Below are 20,319 nucleotides of genomic sequence, written 5' to 3' on the forward strand. Positions count from 1 at the left end.
ATTTTCTTAAGTTTTAAGTTTAAATTGCAATGATCTGAAATTAAGTTTATTTCCACTGAATTAGGAGTAATATTATAGAAAATTTGCTGTATGACCTCTATTATTGCTATATTATTGCTGCTGTCTTCACACTTTGCAGACTCAAACTATGTTGTTGAGGTTCAAACATCTATTATTCTTTGATCCTCGAAACCGCTGTGTCCTGTAAACCTCTTTAAGGCTGCCTACGGAGTCTGTTGTCTCAGCACACTGTCTGTGAATAGGACCAGAACACGTGTCCTCATATTACACCTGCAATTTAGGCAGTGATAACACTTGCTTTGTGGTTGCCATAAATAAACCCATTCGGTTATCTTGTCTTGTTTTCAAGATAAACGATTATGTGTGTATTGAAAGTGTGTGTGTACACGAGAGACACTTGTGTCAACTGGTTGGTTTGTGTTCCTGTCTCAGGTCTCATCTGATGCCCAGGCTGAAGGAGTCGCGCTCTCACGAGTCTTTGCTCAGTCCCAGCAGTGCAGTAGAAGCTCTGGACCTCAGCATGGAGGAGGAGGTCCTTATTAAACCAGTGCACAGCTCCATCCTCGGGCAAGATTACTGCTTTGAGGTATAGACACCTCTTTCACGTGTTTTACATTATTTACATTAATAAGTTCATTGATCTGATCTCTCTCAACCCTAGGTACATGTTCATTTATATTTAATATTACAGTATATCATCATTCATAAGACAGTGGTTTTAACCAGGCAAGTTTCCAGCAAAAAGCAGTTTGTCTGATTATATAGATTTCCATTTAATCGTGATCTTAATTGAACAGTCCCAAAATCGATTTTTTTAAATCCCAGTTTCGATTTTGAATTAATAATTTGAATTTTAGTAGTGTAGCGTCTGCGTAGGATCATGCATGATAGTTGGACTGTTTATGGCTTAAAAGACCCCTTTTAGCCTTTTGACATTTGCATATAAATTACAGTTCTGGTCAGAGATGTTACGTTGTATAGGGGTTGTAAATTGCCAAATGGTTCTTCGCCGTCAAGTAAGATTAGAACCAGCCCCACGAGCATCCTGCAATCTGATTTCAAACACATTCCACAAAAAGCTGTAGATGGCCAAACGAACACACACACACACACACGTAATATTGATTCTGCTACAGTTAATTCGAAGATATAATCTAAATATTTATTATGAATCATAACCAGTTATAATTCGTCATAAATATTCCCCTTTTTAGAGCTAATAAATAATAATAAACGTTACAGTAGAGAACAATTTTTCAAAAAAAGCGAGAATGAATTGTGTACAAAATGGCTATTATAACTGAAATATATACAAATTATTTAAAATTTAATTAAAACCAGAATCAAATCAAGAGATTATGGATTAAGCCCGAATTTAATCAAATTCAGAATCATATCAATTCAAGAGCTTGTGGATTAAACCAGAATATGATCAAATTCAGAATCAAATCAAATTAAGGAGTTTAATCAAACCTGGGAAATCAGAATTGATTCAGTTTGGTTCAATTTTGATTCTCTTTTTTATAGCTTCTTTTATAGCTTGTGATTCATGGTCAGAACATGTGTGATTGTCTATATGCAGATTTCTGAACATGTTTTTTTAAATGCTGTATTTGTACCCAAAATATCTGTCAGTAAATGTGATTCAGTTTTGCATTTTGTAACATATTTTCAAAGGACATTAAAACGTGGCACAGGTTTGCTTTTGATGTAAGTGAGCTGGAAGCCGTGAGATTGTTGCAGCAAGCTGACAATTATCAACCTTTTTTCCCAGGTGAGCACCTCCACAGGTAGTAAGTGCTTTTCCTGTCGTTCGGCCGCAGAGAGAGACAAATGGATGGAGAACCTGCGACGAGCCATCCACCCTAATAAGGTAAACTCGCCTTTCTGCAGAGTTGCTATTATTCCTGCATAGGCTAAAATCATACTTGATGCTCTGATTTATTACTGAAGAAATGCGACTCAATGCAAATAAAAAAGAGACATCAAATAATGTTTCTGCATCTGTAAGAATGATGAAATTCAGGGCAGTTTTTTCCATCGCTTTTTGATATAAGCACATGAGACGCAGGAAAGCAAAACATATGGCTGCTTTGGTGAAATGAGCTGTCGGATGAGATCTCAATCAATGATTAAGCAAATTAATAGTTAATTAGATTGGAACAAAAATTCAAGCACAACCTTCAAGTTATATTTGCCTTCTTCATAGCTTGCCTGGGGATGTGTTTAATGTCTCCCCATCGCTCAGTCTTACATTTTAATTACTCAGTGGGTTTCTGAGGTGAACATCAGAGCCAGGCTTTACAGAGCTTTGCTGTGAACAGATGATGCTTTCAGACAGATGTTGATGCTGTAGTAGTGTGGAGATGATCATAGCTCAGGCATTAGCTGCTGCGGCAGAGGCCCATTTCTGTCTGCCTAATTAGTTCATTATCTGTGATGAGGGCGCACAATGGAGCACCTCAATACCGAGATGCAAAATCAATTGCCTTAGTGGGTGTTTATTTGTGTGGGAATATCCATGAGCACTAAAGCCCTACACAATGCCCAGTGCCTTTAGTATAGTCATCTGCTGTTGTAGAGCAATTCATCCGTCAAGCCTTAAAGGCATAGTTCACTCAAAAATGGAAGCTGTATTACTATTCATTATGTACTTATTATTCAAGAATCTTTGTACAGTTGGGGTGTAACGGTTCTAGGTAAAAAACGAACCCTACCGTTCTCCACCCACGGTTCGGCACGTACTTGCACCGCGCTCTTAAATCTGACACCGCAACTTAAATCTGACAATGCATCTAAAAATATTAACATGTAAAACAGACTGAGTTCAGCTAATACACATTTCTGTTGTATTCACTATACATTACAAAAAAATGCATTTGTTCAATGCAAGTGCCGTATGCTTGAATATGACCAGTCATTTATGCCGTCATCACCTGGGTGTTGATAGCACGTGTGTGCAGAGGAGAACTGAACAGCACATTTCTATCTGTGTTTAAACTAAACTCATTTAAGCCTTGCCATTTTAAACATTCAGAGCCAGAAGACATGAGTTATCTTACAAGTCTTGTGCTCAAATAGACAAATTCATACAAAAATTATGTCAAAATGTCCATCTTGGTACTATAAGTTGAACCTAGAGGATCAGTGTAATGTATCCATGCATTGTCTTAAAGTGACAGCACTTTTTTAATGTTAATCAAACAACAAAAACAAGGAAATCACTCGCTGCTCTTTATTTAATAGCTTATGTAACTTTAATAAGGATGAATATTTAATTTATACAGTCAAATACGCAATGTGATTACTTTATACATTTGATTACTTTATTCAATTTCTGTACCTAAAAGCTAATGTTAGACCTAAAAACCTGAATAGCACTGTTTATTTTATCTGTATCTTTGCTCTATTTTATTTATTTGTGCTGATGTTTGTAGTTAGATTATTTGTTCTTATTTTCTTTATTTTTATTTGCCAGTATAGTTTCTTCCCTAAACTTAGCACATACCGAACCATACCGAATCCGTGACTCTAGAACTGTGATACAAACCGAATCGTGAGTCACTTTAACTGTTACACCCCTATTATACAGCCTAGGGCTGCATGATTAATGAAAATAAAACTGGTAATAATACAGATGCTTCTGCATGACATCACTAATTGTGGGTGGGGCAGTGTGGAGGGACAAGAATTGTTGTATACCGCTGTTGAGCGAGGGCTTTAGTCTGTTCAGTTCAGTGATTCACGATGGTCTGTGGCCTCAGAAATAACTGACATTTAGTTTATTCTGATCTCATCCTCCATTGCCTCCTAAGTTATAAGAGGAAGGAGGGATATCTATAAATTAACCTCTATTATAGTCCAACGAAAGCTTAACCTTAACTGCAGCATGATGCAGGTCAACTTTATGGCCGTCCCTCGTATATTAAACCACATGACTTCACACTGGAAAGACTATTCTATTAAAAAAAGGCCAGTGAATGACATTAACTGCTGAATGATGTCACGCAGTATTTACAGCACCGTCCTGCTATCTTTATGGGAAGGACATGAAGTGATCTAAAATTAAGGGCCTTTTAATTTCAAGCCAAGGGTGGGTGATCTGAAGCAGAGGGTATTTAATCACGTCATCTCTAAATCACTGACCCTGTTAGATGCCACACTGATGCGCAAATAATTCATTACAGCCGTGACATGACAGCCTAACAGTCCACTGACCTCACAATGCCCTTCCGTCTCTAGGACAACAGTCGGCGGGTGGAGAATACGCTCCAGCTGTGGATCATCGAAGCTAAGGACCTTCCGGCCAAGAAAAAGTACTTCTGTGAGCTCTGCTTGGACGACGGCCTCTATGCCCGCACAACCTGCAAGCTGAAGACAGATAACGTCTTCTGGGGTGAACACTTTGAGTTCAGTAACCTCCCTACGGTCCAGAACATCACCGTCCATCTCTATAGGGATTCGGACAAGAAGAAGAAAAAGGACAAGAACAACTACGTGGGGCTGGTGAGCATTCCAGTGGTGAATGTCATGAGCAGGCAGCTGGTCGAGAAATGGTACCCAGTTAGCCAACCCAATCCAGGGAAAGGGAAAACGGCTGGACCCATGGTCCGCATCAAGGCCCGGTACCAGAGCATGAACATCCTGCCCATGGAGCTCTATAAAGAGTTTGCCGAGTACACCACCAACAACTACATGCTGCTCTGCTCTGTGCTGGAGCCGGTCATCAGCGTCAAGAACAAAGAGGAGATGGCCCGCGCTCTGGTGCACATCTTACAGAGCACCGGCAAAGCAAAGGTATTGTAAAAGTCTAACAGATTTTTGTCGTTTAGCGAAGGGTTTTCAAACTGTGCTCCAGGAAAGTACTAGGGGGTCTACATAAAAGACAACCTTAAAGAATACAAAAGGATATAATAATATTAACGAAAACAACAATAATAATATCAAATAAAAGAAAGTTTTGTTCTGCCTCTAATTGCTCAAATTTGTTTTTTTCCACAGTATAAATTGGATCTTTATACATCAAAAATATATAGCTGCCTTTTGTATTTTAGGAAGGAGTGACATAAGAGGTGTTTAATGTATTTCTGAAGGTCACAGTGGCATTCATACCTACAACCTTGTGGTTTAATTTTCCAAATGATTAACCGGTATGCTTTACCACCACAAGCTGAAAGACATGACCTAAAGTCTTTATCTAAAGTTTTTATCTACTGCACACATACAATCAGTAATTCTAATAGATGGAGACTTTAATATTAGAATATTGGCTTTTGCTACACCAAATGTACATGTATTCATCTGGAAAAGCTTGTCACATGACTTACAGTGTTTTATATAGTTTTTTTAGCTGCATAAATAACATATAATATGTAATTCTTTGTAAAGCTTGACAGTATTTTGTTATTCAAAATATTTATATAACAAAATTTTATATATATATATATATATATATATATACTGTGTATTTATGAATTCATATTTAAATTGTTTATGTGACTGTTTACTTTTTGTTTACTTTGTCTGTAATTCTTTGTAAAGCTTGACAGTATTTTGTTATTCTAAATATTTATATAACAAAATTTTATATATATATATATATATATATATATATATATATACTGTGTATTTATGAATTCATATTTAAATTGTTTATGTGACTGTTTACTTTTTGTTTACTTTGTTTACTTTTTGCAGCTATTGGAAAATCAATTTTTGCCTTTTTTTTGACTGTTGTATTTTCCCTGTGCATTTTGTTTTCATTGATGCTCTTATTGAACTTTAGAGGTCACGGTGAATCAAAAGCAATCCAATTCCAGTTTGTTATCTCTGCTGTAGTATCCCGCTGTTATTCCTTGCTGTTTGGGTTAACAAAGGCATACTACATTAAAGATATTGTGTGTAGTTTGTATTGGCTACATCTGTGAATCTTTGTATTTGTGTGTGTCGGATTTCTCATGCTGAGAGTATTTCGGAGGGATTATCTCCCCCTGGTTCTCACAGCCTACCGCAGGATCCAGAGAGCAAAATAGCCAATCTTCCCATTATACCATAAGGGAGGTATTAATACGGCTGCTCTTATCTGTATTGGCTGCTTTTAAGTCTGGCTGGCCCTGATTGGCAGATCCAGGGTTGTTGTAAATGGTATGTTTGCAGTGACTCACAGGATGATATAAACACAAAGGCAAAATGACCTTAGATGGAGGTGGATAAGCCTCTAGTATGGCATTTAGTGAGAGCGTGTTTAGACTGCACTAATGTCACTGTTCACTGAACAGAACAGACAAAAGACAATTTTGCTGGTTACTTTTTTAGATATATATTTGAGCTGAATATTCTCATTATCATAACCTGTGTCTGGAGTCTAATTAGACAAACTAAGCATGAAACAAGATTGTCAGATAGTAAATCTACCACTATGTTTTTAATCGGGGCCGAGCTTAAGGGTAATTTCTCAAGAAACTGATCTTTTTGCTGCTTTTTTGCTTACACAGTGCAGTATTTTAATCTAACATCTTGCTGTCGCCCATCAAGTAGTTATTATAGTGCCATAACCTCTAGTCATGGAGAATCAGTGAAATGAAGCGTGAAACGTTTTTTTTATACTACAGGGGAGGTCTTCTCTTCATTTGTTCATTTGGGGTGTCAGTGCAAATCTTAAATTAATGGTTACGTATATAAGGTATTCAGCTTCAGCAGAGGTCGGAGGTTTTTGTTGGCATCATTTCAGCAGTACATCAGCAGTCATGGTGGATTGCTTGTGGAGAGTTAAGAGGCTCAAAGAGTATCTTTTATTAGTCCCTTTTGCTTCCAGACTACAACATCACTTGAGAATAAAAACTTGCAACATTTAGAGCCAGATGATTTTTGGTAAATTACAGAATGAAAATACTTCAGATTGATCCCTCATAGGCTGTTGTTCAAATGTGATGTCATGCGTTACGTTTTCCTTATGGAATTTGAGAGTTCAATGAAACAGTCAATGTTTACTAGGAAATACACCAATCCCTTTATAAAGTTTGTAAATTAAAGCTACACAGTACAAGGTTTGGTGAACTTTCTACACTTTAAACTCCCATTAGTTCTTCTAGCGTTTAAGAATAATAGTGTGTATATATTTATTATATATCCTATTCTCTCCTTATTGCCCCACCATGGCTGGGTGAGGCCACATTTCTGAACACCCACATCATTGATGTATAAGTGTAGCCTGTCAGACATTATTTTCAGTATTGGTAAAGTAAGAGGTTCAAGAATTTTAAACCAAACAATTGTAAAAGTTTAATTTTAATAAATTGGCTCTTTTTTTTTGAGGGAGTTCTGAAAGTTGCAGCACATGCAATTAACCCATATCTCTAAAGATATGGGGAAATTTGATTCTTCATGAAAAGACCCCTTTGAGAACCCTGATAATGACTAGTCCAGTCTTCCCACGGTCACCCAAAAAGTATCAGGGAAAAGTATTCTGGAATAAGTCTTTGATCATGGTAAAGTTATTGAAATTATTTTGAGTAAATTATCAATTTTCCTATTTTTCACACTCTGCTATAAAATATTTTTAGAGATAAAGATATATCTGCCAGATAGTCTCTTGCTCTTGTTTAGTATAAAACTTGCTTCGCAATGATGCAACGATGTACCATTTGTGAGCAAGTTGCCCTTTTGAGTCAGTTCTTTTCAATTAATTTGTCAAACTGGTTCACAAACTGGTCTAAATGATTCATTAATGAACCCTTCTCAATCAAAAGGATTTTGTAAAAACCTTCATCCAGTAATCACGAATGACTGGACATTTGTTGGAAATGACACAGGAATTAAAGGGTCAGTTTGTAACAGTTCATATCAGCGATGCCATCCTTTATGCTAATATTTTCATTTGATAGTGTAAGTTCTGAACCACCACAGTGTCATTAGAGATGGTCACTGGTCCACAAACCACTGACTGATCTGCATCATTATCCTGTGAGTGCTGACTCTGGCCGCTTTTTTCTATTGCATTATTAAAAGTCATTAGTGTCTTTCACTGGTCAACTGCACTTCAACTCTGTAACTACTGGATAAAGGGGTAACGGGAGAGGGAGTCTGCTATTACTAAACCAACTAGTGTTCACAGAGGGTCATCATAACTGGACAGTTGTGTCACCCATGTCCTATCTGGCCCTCGTCTGCTGTCCCCTAGGTCCTGCAGGGGGGGATCAGGCCTGTTAGTCTGATGCTGTTAATTACTGATCCTTAATTACTTTGCTTCTCAAAGAAGCCCTGAGGGATATGGGCCGTAAAAACTGTAACACTGATGGAATCATCCAGGCTGTCCAAGGTCATTTGTTTTGAGGACAGCTGTAAAATCCGGCCTACTTGCTTTTGTGATATGAATGTGTTGTTTATCAATGTGTGGAATTAAACCAGCTGATCATATGCAATTCAATACAGATGCCTGTTATGAGACACAAGTGACAGTTATGCATGCTTTCAGATTTAGTGTTGATTTATTGTTGCATTTGGTCCAAATGGAAAGCTGTTAAGTATGAGTGTTAAGACAAATGTTTTAAAAGTTAAATATAGTTTGAACTTCGGTAGTAAAAATGGCACTAAAGACTGGCAGCTTTGCCATCAGAGGAATAAATTGCATTTTAAAATACATTAAAATAGAAAACTGTCAAGTTGTTACTGTTAAATAAATGTATAGTAGCCTTGGTGAGCAAAAGATTTCTTAACAAACTTTTAAATATTTCAGTAAAATGTTGTAGTATAAGTAGTAGTACTACTTATTGATATATTCCCTAGTGAAAATAAATATACAAAAATGTTTAAAATACATTTATTTCATGCTAAGTATACTACAATACATTTACATATTATGTTCTTAATAAAAAAAGACCCTGCATTTGTACATTTAGTATACTAAACTGGTGTATTTAAAGTCTGCTCAACTGATTTTGTACTTAACGCACTTTAATTGTGCTGAAGTAGTGTTGAAGTCCAAATAAAGATATACTTAAGTATATTTTACTGTGCTAAAGTGGAACTATTGCAAGTATACTTTAGGTACACTTTATATGCAAAATCTTTAAAGATCATACAATCCTCATCATTAGTGACATTAAAACATATTTTAGGCTTAATATTAAGAAATGTGCATTGTGCATAAGTAGTACTCCAAATAAAGTTTAATTACAATTCTCATATCAGCAAGTCTCGAGCGATATGTCAGTAAATATGTTAATAGACTTGATCTACACTTAGTATAAAATAAATGCATTTTAAATCTATTACTTTTTTACTAGGGTTGGTATATGTACCAGTTAATGAAAATTATGTGTGGGAAACCAGTCATGGCTCCTCTAATTGAATGAATGCTTAAAAGAGTGCTGGTAATCAAACAATTGATGAGTCCATTGCCTTACATAGTATTTATTTCCCTATGGAAGTCATTGGGGACCAACAACTGTTTGGTTCTTCAAAATATCTTCTTTTGAAAGAAACGTATACGGGTTTGGAATGACATGAGGGTGAGTAAATGATGACACAATTTTAATTTTTGGGTGAACTAATCCTTTAAATTAGCATTTCATACATGGAAAGAAGACTCAGTTTAGCGCTTTACTTTCCTAACATCTTGTCTCTGCTTTATGTCTCGGTGTGTCTAAAGCACTCAATTATATTTGAACAGTCATTTTCTGAGTGCTTAAAGCAGATGTAGAAGATGTATTTTAGGAGTTCTTTGTTCTACTTCAGCTGGCTTGTCTGTCTCTGACAGATGCAGAAGTTGACAGAACAAAATTAAATTGGACTAAATTAGGTTCAAATGAAGATGAGGCGGACTCCTCTGTGTGGATAACAGAGCTTGTCTGTTTATGTTCCTTTGAAAAGTCTGGACATGGTTAGTTGAGCTACCAAACTGAGCCTGCAGTGACAGATTCACTGGGAAGGATAATCTGATGGAATCTTGACAACTGAGCGTCTCTCACTTTGGTAATGTTGCAGTACAGGCATTAGACTTTTCTATCAGTAGATACGGTCGCTGTGTTCCCTTGACGGAACCTGAGACCAGTGTGCTCGTGATGTAAAATATGGAGAAAAGATATCCCATAGAGACCACAAGCCCAAGAGGATACAATAACACTCATTTATCACTTGCTCGAGTTTCATGGGGGTGTGATTTTTATCTTTACATTCCTTTTTTCTCCACCACTAAATAAACTTTGGAAGAAGATGAAATATATAGTCAATTGGGGAGAATTCTATCTCGCTCACTTGAAAGATTCCCACAGTCATGGAAACCTGGGAAAATGTTTTAAAATTCTGACAATTGTTCTAGCAATGCTTTTTAAATATTTCATCAGCTAGATATTGTTTTTGAAAATGAACATTAAAATGTCAGGGCGTATTTTTTTGTCTTACTAGAGACATTTGTGTACTTAAGTAAACATCATGTATTTGTATTTAAGTATACAAATGTAAATATATTTCCTTCTGTTCAAAAGTTTGGTGTCGGTAAGATTTTAAACATTTTTCAAAAGTCTTTTATGCTCGCCAAGATTGCATTTGATCAAAAATATAGTAAAAACAGTAATATTGTGAAGTATTATTACAATTTAAAATAACTTTTTTCTATTTTAATATATCTTAGAATGTAATTTATTTATGTGAAGCAAAGCCATTACTCCAGTCTTCAGTGTCACATGATCCATCAAAAATCATTCTAATATGCTGATTTGGTGCTCAAGAACAGCTGCGCTGCTTAATATTTTAGTATTCTCTGATGAGTTATTATTATTATTATTATTATTATATAAAAAACTGTATTTATTTGAAACCGAAATCTTTTGTAACATAAATGTCCTTTTTGTCACTATGAAGAAATTTATATGCATGCTTACTAAACAAAAATATTAATTTCTTAGGGGAAAACAAATCTTACTGACCCCAAACTTTCGAATGGTAATGTTTTGAACTACATTCTTCATAGCACATTGATGTATATATTGGATTGTGGCAAAGCAACAGCTCGACCAGCATCTTCCATCATTAACTTAGAGACACGAGACGAGAGTCATTATCTGCATTTTCCTTCAGCATCCTTATCTTTCCTCTCTTCATCCATCACCCATTCTTTTTCTTGTTTTCTCCCCATCCTGCCTCTCTCTCCCTCTCTCCATCACCTCTCTATCTCCTTATCTTGTCTTAGACTCGTGCTCTGCCATTCTCTCCTTCTCTATCTTGCTTGGCTGCACTTTAAGGCAGGCTGGCTCTGAAAGGATGTCATTTCTGGTCTGAAGCAGCACATTGCCCTGACAGCTATTACAGAAGTCGTGCTTCACTGTAGATGTGACATCCACTCCAGTGGTTTCTCCATGCACACACACTTTTAACACTTTTTCATGCATCTCAAGAGTTTGAGGTTAGACAAGGTATTAATCTGTTTCGTGATATGATGTAAATGTGATGTCATTTCCGTGCCTGATTGCAACACGTGATTATTCCTAGCAAGAGAGGATCCCATGGACTGCCATTTTTGAGACCCAGTATGCAGATATTGACTTCACAATACAACACATAGGCCTGTAGCAATCATTATGTAATCACATGATTACAATTATTTGATGACATCTGAATTGATCCTCGCACGAAAGTATAAAGTGCTTACAAGACCCCACAAAATCTATATAAAAATTTTGCATTTTACTCCATATAGTATGTGTTAGCTATGAGACTATATAATGCACTGTACACTAGTACGGGGGGGGGACCCTTTTTGCTGATATATCAAATTGACAGACTTTGTATTCTGGTAAATGGAGCAAAACCTACATATAATAACAAATAACATGAATAAAATATACACAAATAATATTAATAAAATGTATATAAATATAATTCTAATTAGTGCTGTCAAGCGATTAATCACATCCGAGTTTTTGTTTACATAATATATATGTGTGTACTGTGTATATTTACTATGTATATATAAATACACACATGCATGTATATATTTAAGACAATATATGTCATGTTTATATAAGAAATATACTTCTATATAATATAAATATATTTAAATACATGTAAATATTTTCAAAATATATACTTTGTGTGTGCATTTATATATACATAATAAATATACACAGTACACACACATATTGCTAAACAAAAACCTTTATTTTGGATGCAATTAATCAGGATTAATCGCTTGACCGCACTAATTCTAATTATAAAATATAAAATAATTAAAAAATAAAACCATTTTAAAATGCAAAAATACTATTTAATGTGTATATGAGTTTACAATTAACATTAACATAGCAACTATGTCATTAATCACACATATTTGTCTCAGAATAAATAATCAGGATAATTTCATGATTGTGACAGCCCTAAAAAATATACACTTACATAGAATTAATACAGAATACAGAGTTAAATTGATTTCTTCTCATTAACCTGTTAACCTGCACCCCCCATTTTGGGACTCACAGCTGAAAATGACCTACCTAACTTAAAATTATAACAGTTCCTGACTTCAGTGTGCTACACACACAATTTTGGTGTCTTTGGAAAGAAGACCCTTTAGGCTTTACTATCTATCATCCAGAGTTGATAATGCTCAAAAAGATAAAAAGTTATAGACACTGAAGTGCCTTGAAAAAATTGTACCACATAATAATAATATTAATAATAATAATAATAATATTCCTGACTTCAGTGTGCTACACACACAATTTTGGTGTCTTTGGAAAGAAGACCCTTTAGGCTTTACTATCTATCATCCAGAGTTGATAATGCTCAAAAAGATAAAAAGTTATAGACACTGAAGTGCCTTGAAAAAATTGTACCACACTGAATTTTTTGTTTGTTTCATGAAATCAGTCCTGGAGCAATCCAGAATAGTAATGGGTTGAAAGTCACATGTCTCATGAGTTTCTATTTCAAATCTGAAGAAGATACCATGAAAAGTTAGTCCAGGTGCGGGTTGACAGGTTAAATTTAAATCAGTAAAGTGAGATAAAACCTCAAATGGTTTTGTTTTCTAGGTAGGGTGTGTTGATATACAGACTGTTTAGCAAGCATAAGAAGGTAAATGTTGAGGACATATTGTTGTATGGTCCTTTGAAGCGATGTCTGTTTGACCCACTTTAGTCATATAGCTCAACAATCAGTCTTATCTCAGAAAGCTGGATAAAGCTGCCCAGCAGCCTTGCATTTCATTAGCAGAGCATTTCTACATTTCACTGAGGGTCGTGAGCACGCACATAAACACACACATCTGTGCCGAACAGAATCATACGCACATATTTGCACACATGCAACAGAGAAAACTCAAGGTTATAGAGTGTGGGTAGATTGAGAGCTTAATTCAGCGCTTCTGTGATATTTGACTTCTCTTTCTCTCACACATACGTTACAGCATTCGCTCTCTCACTTGACCCTCCTGACGTCTGTCTGCTAAATAGCATCTGACCTTCTCTGACCTCTAGTTTTTGAGATGGAGAGGGAGCGAGATAACAACTAGCGTTTCAGCTTACAGCTTGGCTTCAGATCAAATGAAAAAATGTGCTGAGAATGACACAAGTAATGATGAAATTGGAGGAAAGGTATTCATCTTTGACATTTAATGGCCGCTCCCTTTTGTTTTTCAGTAGGTCATGATGAATTATTGTGTGTCTGACAGTGTTTAGTGCCCATTTTGAGTGTGTGGGAAAGAAAAACCATTCTCACATAGAACACGTGGGATTACATGGTACCCATGCACTTTGTAAACCCGCTTTGGACATTTCACATTTGCAGTTAAGTAAAGCTAATTATTAATTTGTTCCATCATCTAGCACTAACGTAGAGGGATAGCAACAGATTTAACCCTATAATCTCGTTAAGATCACAAGTTAGCAGCACTACTGCATTTGTGCTTAAAATGAGTTAAATTCCTACAAAAAAAATAGAACATCTTTATTAATGCTACTTTACATTAATACATTTATGCATAACCAAGTAGGAAGGTATATAATCTGTTCATAAGCTATTAAACTAATTATTTTATTGAATTAATTGGTAATTATTAAATTATCTTATCTGTATCAGTCAGAATTCCAGTATCATTACATCCCTAGTAATTTAGTGAAAAGGGTTTTGTTCAGCTCTAAAATATTTAAAGGGATAGTTCACCCAATGAAAATTATTTCATCATTTACTCACCCACATGTTGTTCCAAACTTGTATGTTAAGATATTTTAACGGTGAGTAAATGATGACAATATATATTTTTTTTCATTTTCTTTTTCCCCCCATGGAAAAAAGGCAAAAAGGCATAGGATGTAGCTCTTTTGCAACAATCTCTGTTTCTCTCACTCCCCCTTGTCTGTATTGTCGCTCACTCCCTCGGAATATCTTTACAGAACTGAATGAGTCATCCCGTGTCTGTAGATTAATGAGAGAGAACGTGTGCGTGTGTGTGTGTGTGTGTGTGTGTGTGCGTGCAAGAGCTATTGTCTTAGTATTGTCTTAGTAACCTTAAGTTTTATTTAAGGGCCTTTGATAGCAAGTCTCATTCAGCTGTCCTGACACACAAACATATACACAGACATTCATAGATGTTAGACACAAATAATGGGCTTTAAAAGGGCCCTCACATTATTATTATTTTTTTTTAAGCTATTTAAAACACTCTAAGTTAAAGTTAAGTTTAACTTATCTATCTATCTATCTATCTATCTATCTATTTCAGTCTTTATTCAGAGCTTATGATATTTTCTAACCCTGAACTTAACCCTGACACAAAACCTTCTGCATTTTTTCGTTTTCATTAAAACATTATTTAATACAGTATGTTTATTAAGCTTAAGGTTTCCAACTGGGGGCCATTGGCTGCTTCACACAATGTAGGTGATGTCAGGTTTTACTATCCTTGTGGGGACGTTTGGTCTAGACAGTGTAGTAGGCAAAACCTCTCTTTCTCTCTCCCTCAGCTGAGCACACAAACTGCTGTATCGGTCAGATGCTTCCTTCTTTATGAGTTTTTGCTTCCAGGGAATGCAGTGAGACCTGAGGGATTTTATCTCTTCTTTTTAATCCCTCTATCCTCGCTTTATAATTTTTTTCTATGTGCTACAGTACGTATCTTTCTGTTTTCCTCTGTTCCCCTGTGCAATGGCTTTGCTTTCCTGTGCACCCGCTATTTTTACTCACCCGTTTTATTTTTATTTTTCTGCTTTCCTTTCCATTTTATATTTATATTTATGTCTTACTGTGCTTAATGTCTTCTCGCTCTCTCTCGTCTCTATTGTTTCTTGTGTTTCTCTCTCATCTCGTTCTGATTACGGGTGAGCTATAGTCTAGCTAATTAACTCTGACAGTAATGGACAATATTCTTGGCCTTTTCTTAATAGTTCCCACTACTGTGTAAGGGGAGAATCTCAAGGCTTATGTGTGACTAGTCTCATATTTTAATGGTTCTGAGAGTTTTTTTTTCCCTCACTCTGCTGATCATACCTTTTACAACTTGACAGTTATTATACCTGTAATTATTAAAATGTGGAAATGCTTGAATACTGAGGTTTGTTTGTATGTAGCATCCAAAATAATTTTTTGGGCAACACCTGTCATTGCTGAAAATTTGCCAGGCATAAGTATTTCTTACCCTGCATAAAACAGCATTTTGCACTATTTTTTTTTTAATTTTATTAAAAATGTTTAGGAGAGTGAGATTATTTAGCTGTCAATTGCAGCATTCTATATGCATAATCTGTCAAATGCCACCTCATTTAAAAAATAAATAAATATAAACTTTAAAAAAAACTTTTTATTGATAAACTTATGATTGTAAAATAAGGTAAAAGTTGTTTGAAGGTGAGGTCAAGCATGATGGTAGAGCCACTACTTTAAAATAAGGGTTACCACAATCATGGAAAACCTGTAAATATTCCGGTAAATACCATGGCATCAGCGCTCATGAAGGATTTTTAAGCTCTGAGGTCTACAGCCACACTACCCACACTCCTTTTCTCCTGTATCCCAAACCAATGCTTTTGTTTTGATTGACATAATACCCTATTATCTGGAGTCAACACGTTTTTTGGATTCCTCTAAGCTGAAACATTCTCGCTTTTCAGCGATGTCTTAAAATAATACCCAGTGCTGAAATTCTAAACATTGGTGGCCAAATAAATATCCACATTTACTATGAATGGAAGGTCTGCTACTTGGAAAAAAAAAAAAAAAAAAAAAAAAGGCTGCTTACCAAGGCAGCATTTATTTGATCAGAAATACAGTAAAAGCAGTAATATTATTAATCATTAAAAGTTAATGAAAATAACTATTTTCTACTTTAATATATTTTTAAATACATTTATTCCAATGATGATAAAGCTGATTTTTCATCAGCCATTATTCCAGTCTTCAGTGTCACATGATCCTTCAGAAACCATTCTGCTGATTTGGTTCTCAAGAATCATTTCTTCTCATTATTACTGTTGAAAAGAAAATAGTTTTGCTGCTCATGTAATCATGATTCACCGCTGTAAATAGAGACTGAGACACACACACACACACTCTGAATTGTATTTGGGACGCTGGGCTGAACTCTGGACTGTGTGTGTGCGCACGTCAACAGTGAGTAGACTGATTTTTCTGTCTAACTCCCATTTGCTGGTTTTGATAGGCTCCCTGCCAGATCGCTTTGATCGGAGCAGCTTTCACTTCAGCACTAGCATCTCTCTTTCCTTGTCTCTTTCTTTTCTTTCATGTCCTGACAGACATCAGCAGCACAAACACTTCGATTACAATGACAGACCCTCCATACAATTGCTCCATCTACTCTGCTCTCTTTCGTTTTTTAAACTAATATTGCTCACATATCAAAATGTTTTTGTAATAGGACTTCCTGACAGATCTGATGATGTCGGAGGTGGATCGATGCGGGGAGAATGAGCACCTGATCTTCAGAGAGAACACGCTGGGCACTAAAGCAATCGAGGAGTACCTCAAACTGGTCGGACAGAAGTATCTGCAAGATGCACTGGGTAAGATCTTTGTGTGTGTGTGCAAAAAAAAACATTATTTTCTGAAAATGTCTGTACTACAATTTGTTATGTCCGAGTTGCCAAGTGACAGGACCGTCAAAATAATTATATTAAATAAATATGTACTGGTGTTCAGTCTGCAGACTTGAAATAGGAGACACTTTATCAGCACAAACTTTCTGTCCTGCACAAACATTAGAAATATTTCCCAATTTTATTTTGTGCTAAATTGCCTGTATTCATTTTAGATGAGATTAAACAGCTGTGAAAACACACACAAACAAACATGCACACACATATCCGGCCACCACATTCACTGTTGGCTTACTCTGTGTCCGATAAGGATTGTGTTTATTAATACCACTGTATTTTAGGAATAAAATGTGTAAATCGCTGGACTAGCAATTTATCTGCAGAACCAAAATACATGCTGCAAATTTCACACTGTATATAAATATCGACTTTGGGGAATCTAATGAGTGTAGATGTGAATGTGAGTGAGTACACCAAAGAGAGTGAATCTCTCATTAGATTTGCTTCAGGAAACCATTTGTTGGTGCTGAATAATGTATAGTTGTTTTTCTTAGATAAATGTGACTTGTGAAGTGCTGCTAAATTATTAAATGTCCCTCAGACATCATAGCAAGAGAGCAACAGTAAAGAGAGTGGATTTCACCACATGGTTACATAAACGGCATATATGCACGAGAGACGAACCTGGTCATTTCATTTACTCTAGTTACTACTACATCTACTCAAAAGCAACAGATAGAGTACTTGGAAAAAAAACTTATGTTTTATTTTTCAGTGTATTATTGTTCAGTTGTTCAGTCAATAAATCTCATTTTCAGATTGAATCACGGGTTACCACTAAAAACGATGGCTTAACTAATCATGAAATTAAAAATAAGGATTTTTTGGTGTTATGGTTATTAGATTTTGATTGATGAAAAATGCTGTGAATGCAAGTTAAGTCCCGTGTTTTCTTGATGAGTACTTCGGTAATCATGCTAATCGCTAAGAGTTTGTGTGTGAACTTTTGACACTACTGCAGCCCAACATACTGGTTATTTGAGCGATTCGTTTTGTATTTGTGGCCTTGAATGAGTTTTCAAACTTCTTTTGTTTTACATTGTATTAGGGGCGTAATGGCACACAAACATGACGGTTCGACACGTACCTCGGTTTTGACGTCACGGTTCGGTATAGTTTCGGTACAGCAGGGGGGAAAACGGTTCGACAGTATACAGTATAACTGGTTAAATAAATGCAGCCTTGCTGAGCATTAGAGACTTCTTTCAAAAACATTGCAAAATCTTATTGAACAGCAGTGTATTTTTTCTATTGATCTGAAGCCATATAATAATATGGCCACTGAGTGTCTCTTTAGTCTCTAACAGGAAGATGAAGAACGAGGAGTCTAGATCAGTTGGACGTCCACATGGTTTATGCTACACTAGTTTGATTTTTCCCTGATGCTTTTATGCGCAACAGAACTGAGGGGGGGAAATCGACCAGTATCTGTTCTGAGTCTCTGTGGAGAGGGATCTGGCTGTGCTGTTTGTTTGGGATCAACAAAAAGTTTGTTGTATATTCCCAGGACAGCTTCTCTCATTAGTTCCGAGTCAGATAACTAAAGAGCTTTGACTGGTTGCCTCATAGTGGAATGGAAATAAAATGGGGATGAGCTCTGGGGTGCCGATTTTCATTTTTGCTAATATTTGTGAGACAGGTTGTTTGAATGAAAGATGGCAGGGGGGTTGTACGGCAGGTTGCCTTGCTGACATTTAGGAATGCAAGCGTTCTTGTGCCAAATACAGAATAATGTCAAGATTAATCGATAGATGACACCATTCCTTGAAAAATGCTATTTATGTTGAAACAACTAGACTTTACACAGGATGAATTTAAAAACACCAGGGTCTTTAATGTATTTTCTATTTCTTCCACTGTAGGTGAGTTTATAAAGGCTCTGTATGAGTCTGATGAGAACTGTGAGGTGGACCCATCCAAATGTTCATCTAGCGATCTAGCTGAACATCAGAGCAACCTCAGGATGTGCTGTGAGCTGGCTTTCTGCAAGATTATTGAGTCTTACCGGTAACTACAGTGTGCCCTTCACAGCTGTCTGTTGATGTGAACCAGTGATGCATTTTATTACTCAGATGTTTCATAGCTGCTTATTTCAGTTATCAACGTTGTCTCGGGTGTTTCTCTTAAAATAAAACTAAATAGACAATATATAATATGAGTATAGAGGTATAAAATGAAGCAGGGGAGTTAAGCTATACTACTACTACTACTAATAATAATAAAAATAATAATAATATTAGTATTATACACAGACTGATGATCAGAGTGATTTGTTTGTGAGTGTTGTATATTACATTTCTACGGTGACCCAATAAGGCACAACACAACAAAATCTCCACAACACAACGGAATCTCCGCAACACAACAAAATTAACGGAAATAAGCCAAAACACAATGGAAACAAACCGCAACACAGTGAAATTAGCACAACACAACGGAAACAAGCCACAACACAATGAAATTAGCACAACACAATGGAAACAAGTCGCAACATAACAGAATTAGCACAACACAATGGAAACAAGCCAAAACACAATGAAATTAGCACAACAAAATGGAAACAAGCCGCAACACAACGGAATTAGCACAACACAACGGAAACAAGCCACAACACAACAAAATTAGCACAACACAATGGAAACAAGCTGCAACACAATGGAAACAAGTCGTGTAACAACGAAATTAGCGCAACACAAACGGAAACAAGCCACAACACAGTGAAATTAGCACAACACAACTAAATTAGTGCAACACAATGGAAAATAGTCACAACACAACAAAATTTGCACAACACAAACAGAAACAAACTGCAACACAACATAAACAAGTCGCAACACAATGGAAACAAGTCGCAACACAACAGAAACAAGCCACAACACAGCAAAATTAGCACCACACAATGGAAATAAGTCATAAAACAACGAAATTAGCACAACACAATGGAAATAAGCCGCAACACAATGGAAAAAAGTCATAAAACAGCAAAATTAGCACAAGACAATGGAAACAAGCCACAACACAACAAAATTAGCACAACACAATGGAAACAAGTCGTAACACAAGGAAATTAGCACAACACAATGGAAACAAGTCGTAACACAACGAAATTAGCACAACACAAACGGAAACAAGCCACAACACAACAGAAACAAGCTGCAAGACAACGGAAACAAGCCACAACACAGCGAAATTAGCA

General features: G+C 36.0%; 1 protein-coding gene across 1 annotated transcript in view; it reads left to right on the forward strand.

Moving 5' to 3' along the window:
• LOC107597964 (disabled homolog 2-interacting protein-like) overlaps positions 1-20,319 on the forward strand; it is a 159,481-nt gene that overhangs the window by 125,546 nt on the left and 13,616 nt on the right. The window contains exons 7-11 of the mRNA XM_016289180.1: positions 454-607; positions 1,796-1,894; positions 4,264-4,818; positions 16,886-17,030; positions 18,986-19,130. Coding sequence (XP_016144666.1) covers positions 454-607; positions 1,796-1,894; positions 4,264-4,818; positions 16,886-17,030; positions 18,986-19,130 — 1,098 coding nt within the window. The remainder of the gene's footprint in view (positions 1-453; positions 608-1,795; positions 1,895-4,263; positions 4,819-16,885; positions 17,031-18,985; positions 19,131-20,319) is intronic.

This window comes from Sinocyclocheilus grahami, unplaced genomic scaffold, assembly GCF_001515645.1.
Source record: "Sinocyclocheilus grahami isolate Dianchi unplaced genomic scaffold, SAMN03320097.WGS_v1.1 scaffold12.1, whole genome shotgun sequence".
NCBI lineage: Eukaryota > Metazoa > Chordata > Actinopteri > Cypriniformes > Cyprinidae > Sinocyclocheilus > Sinocyclocheilus grahami.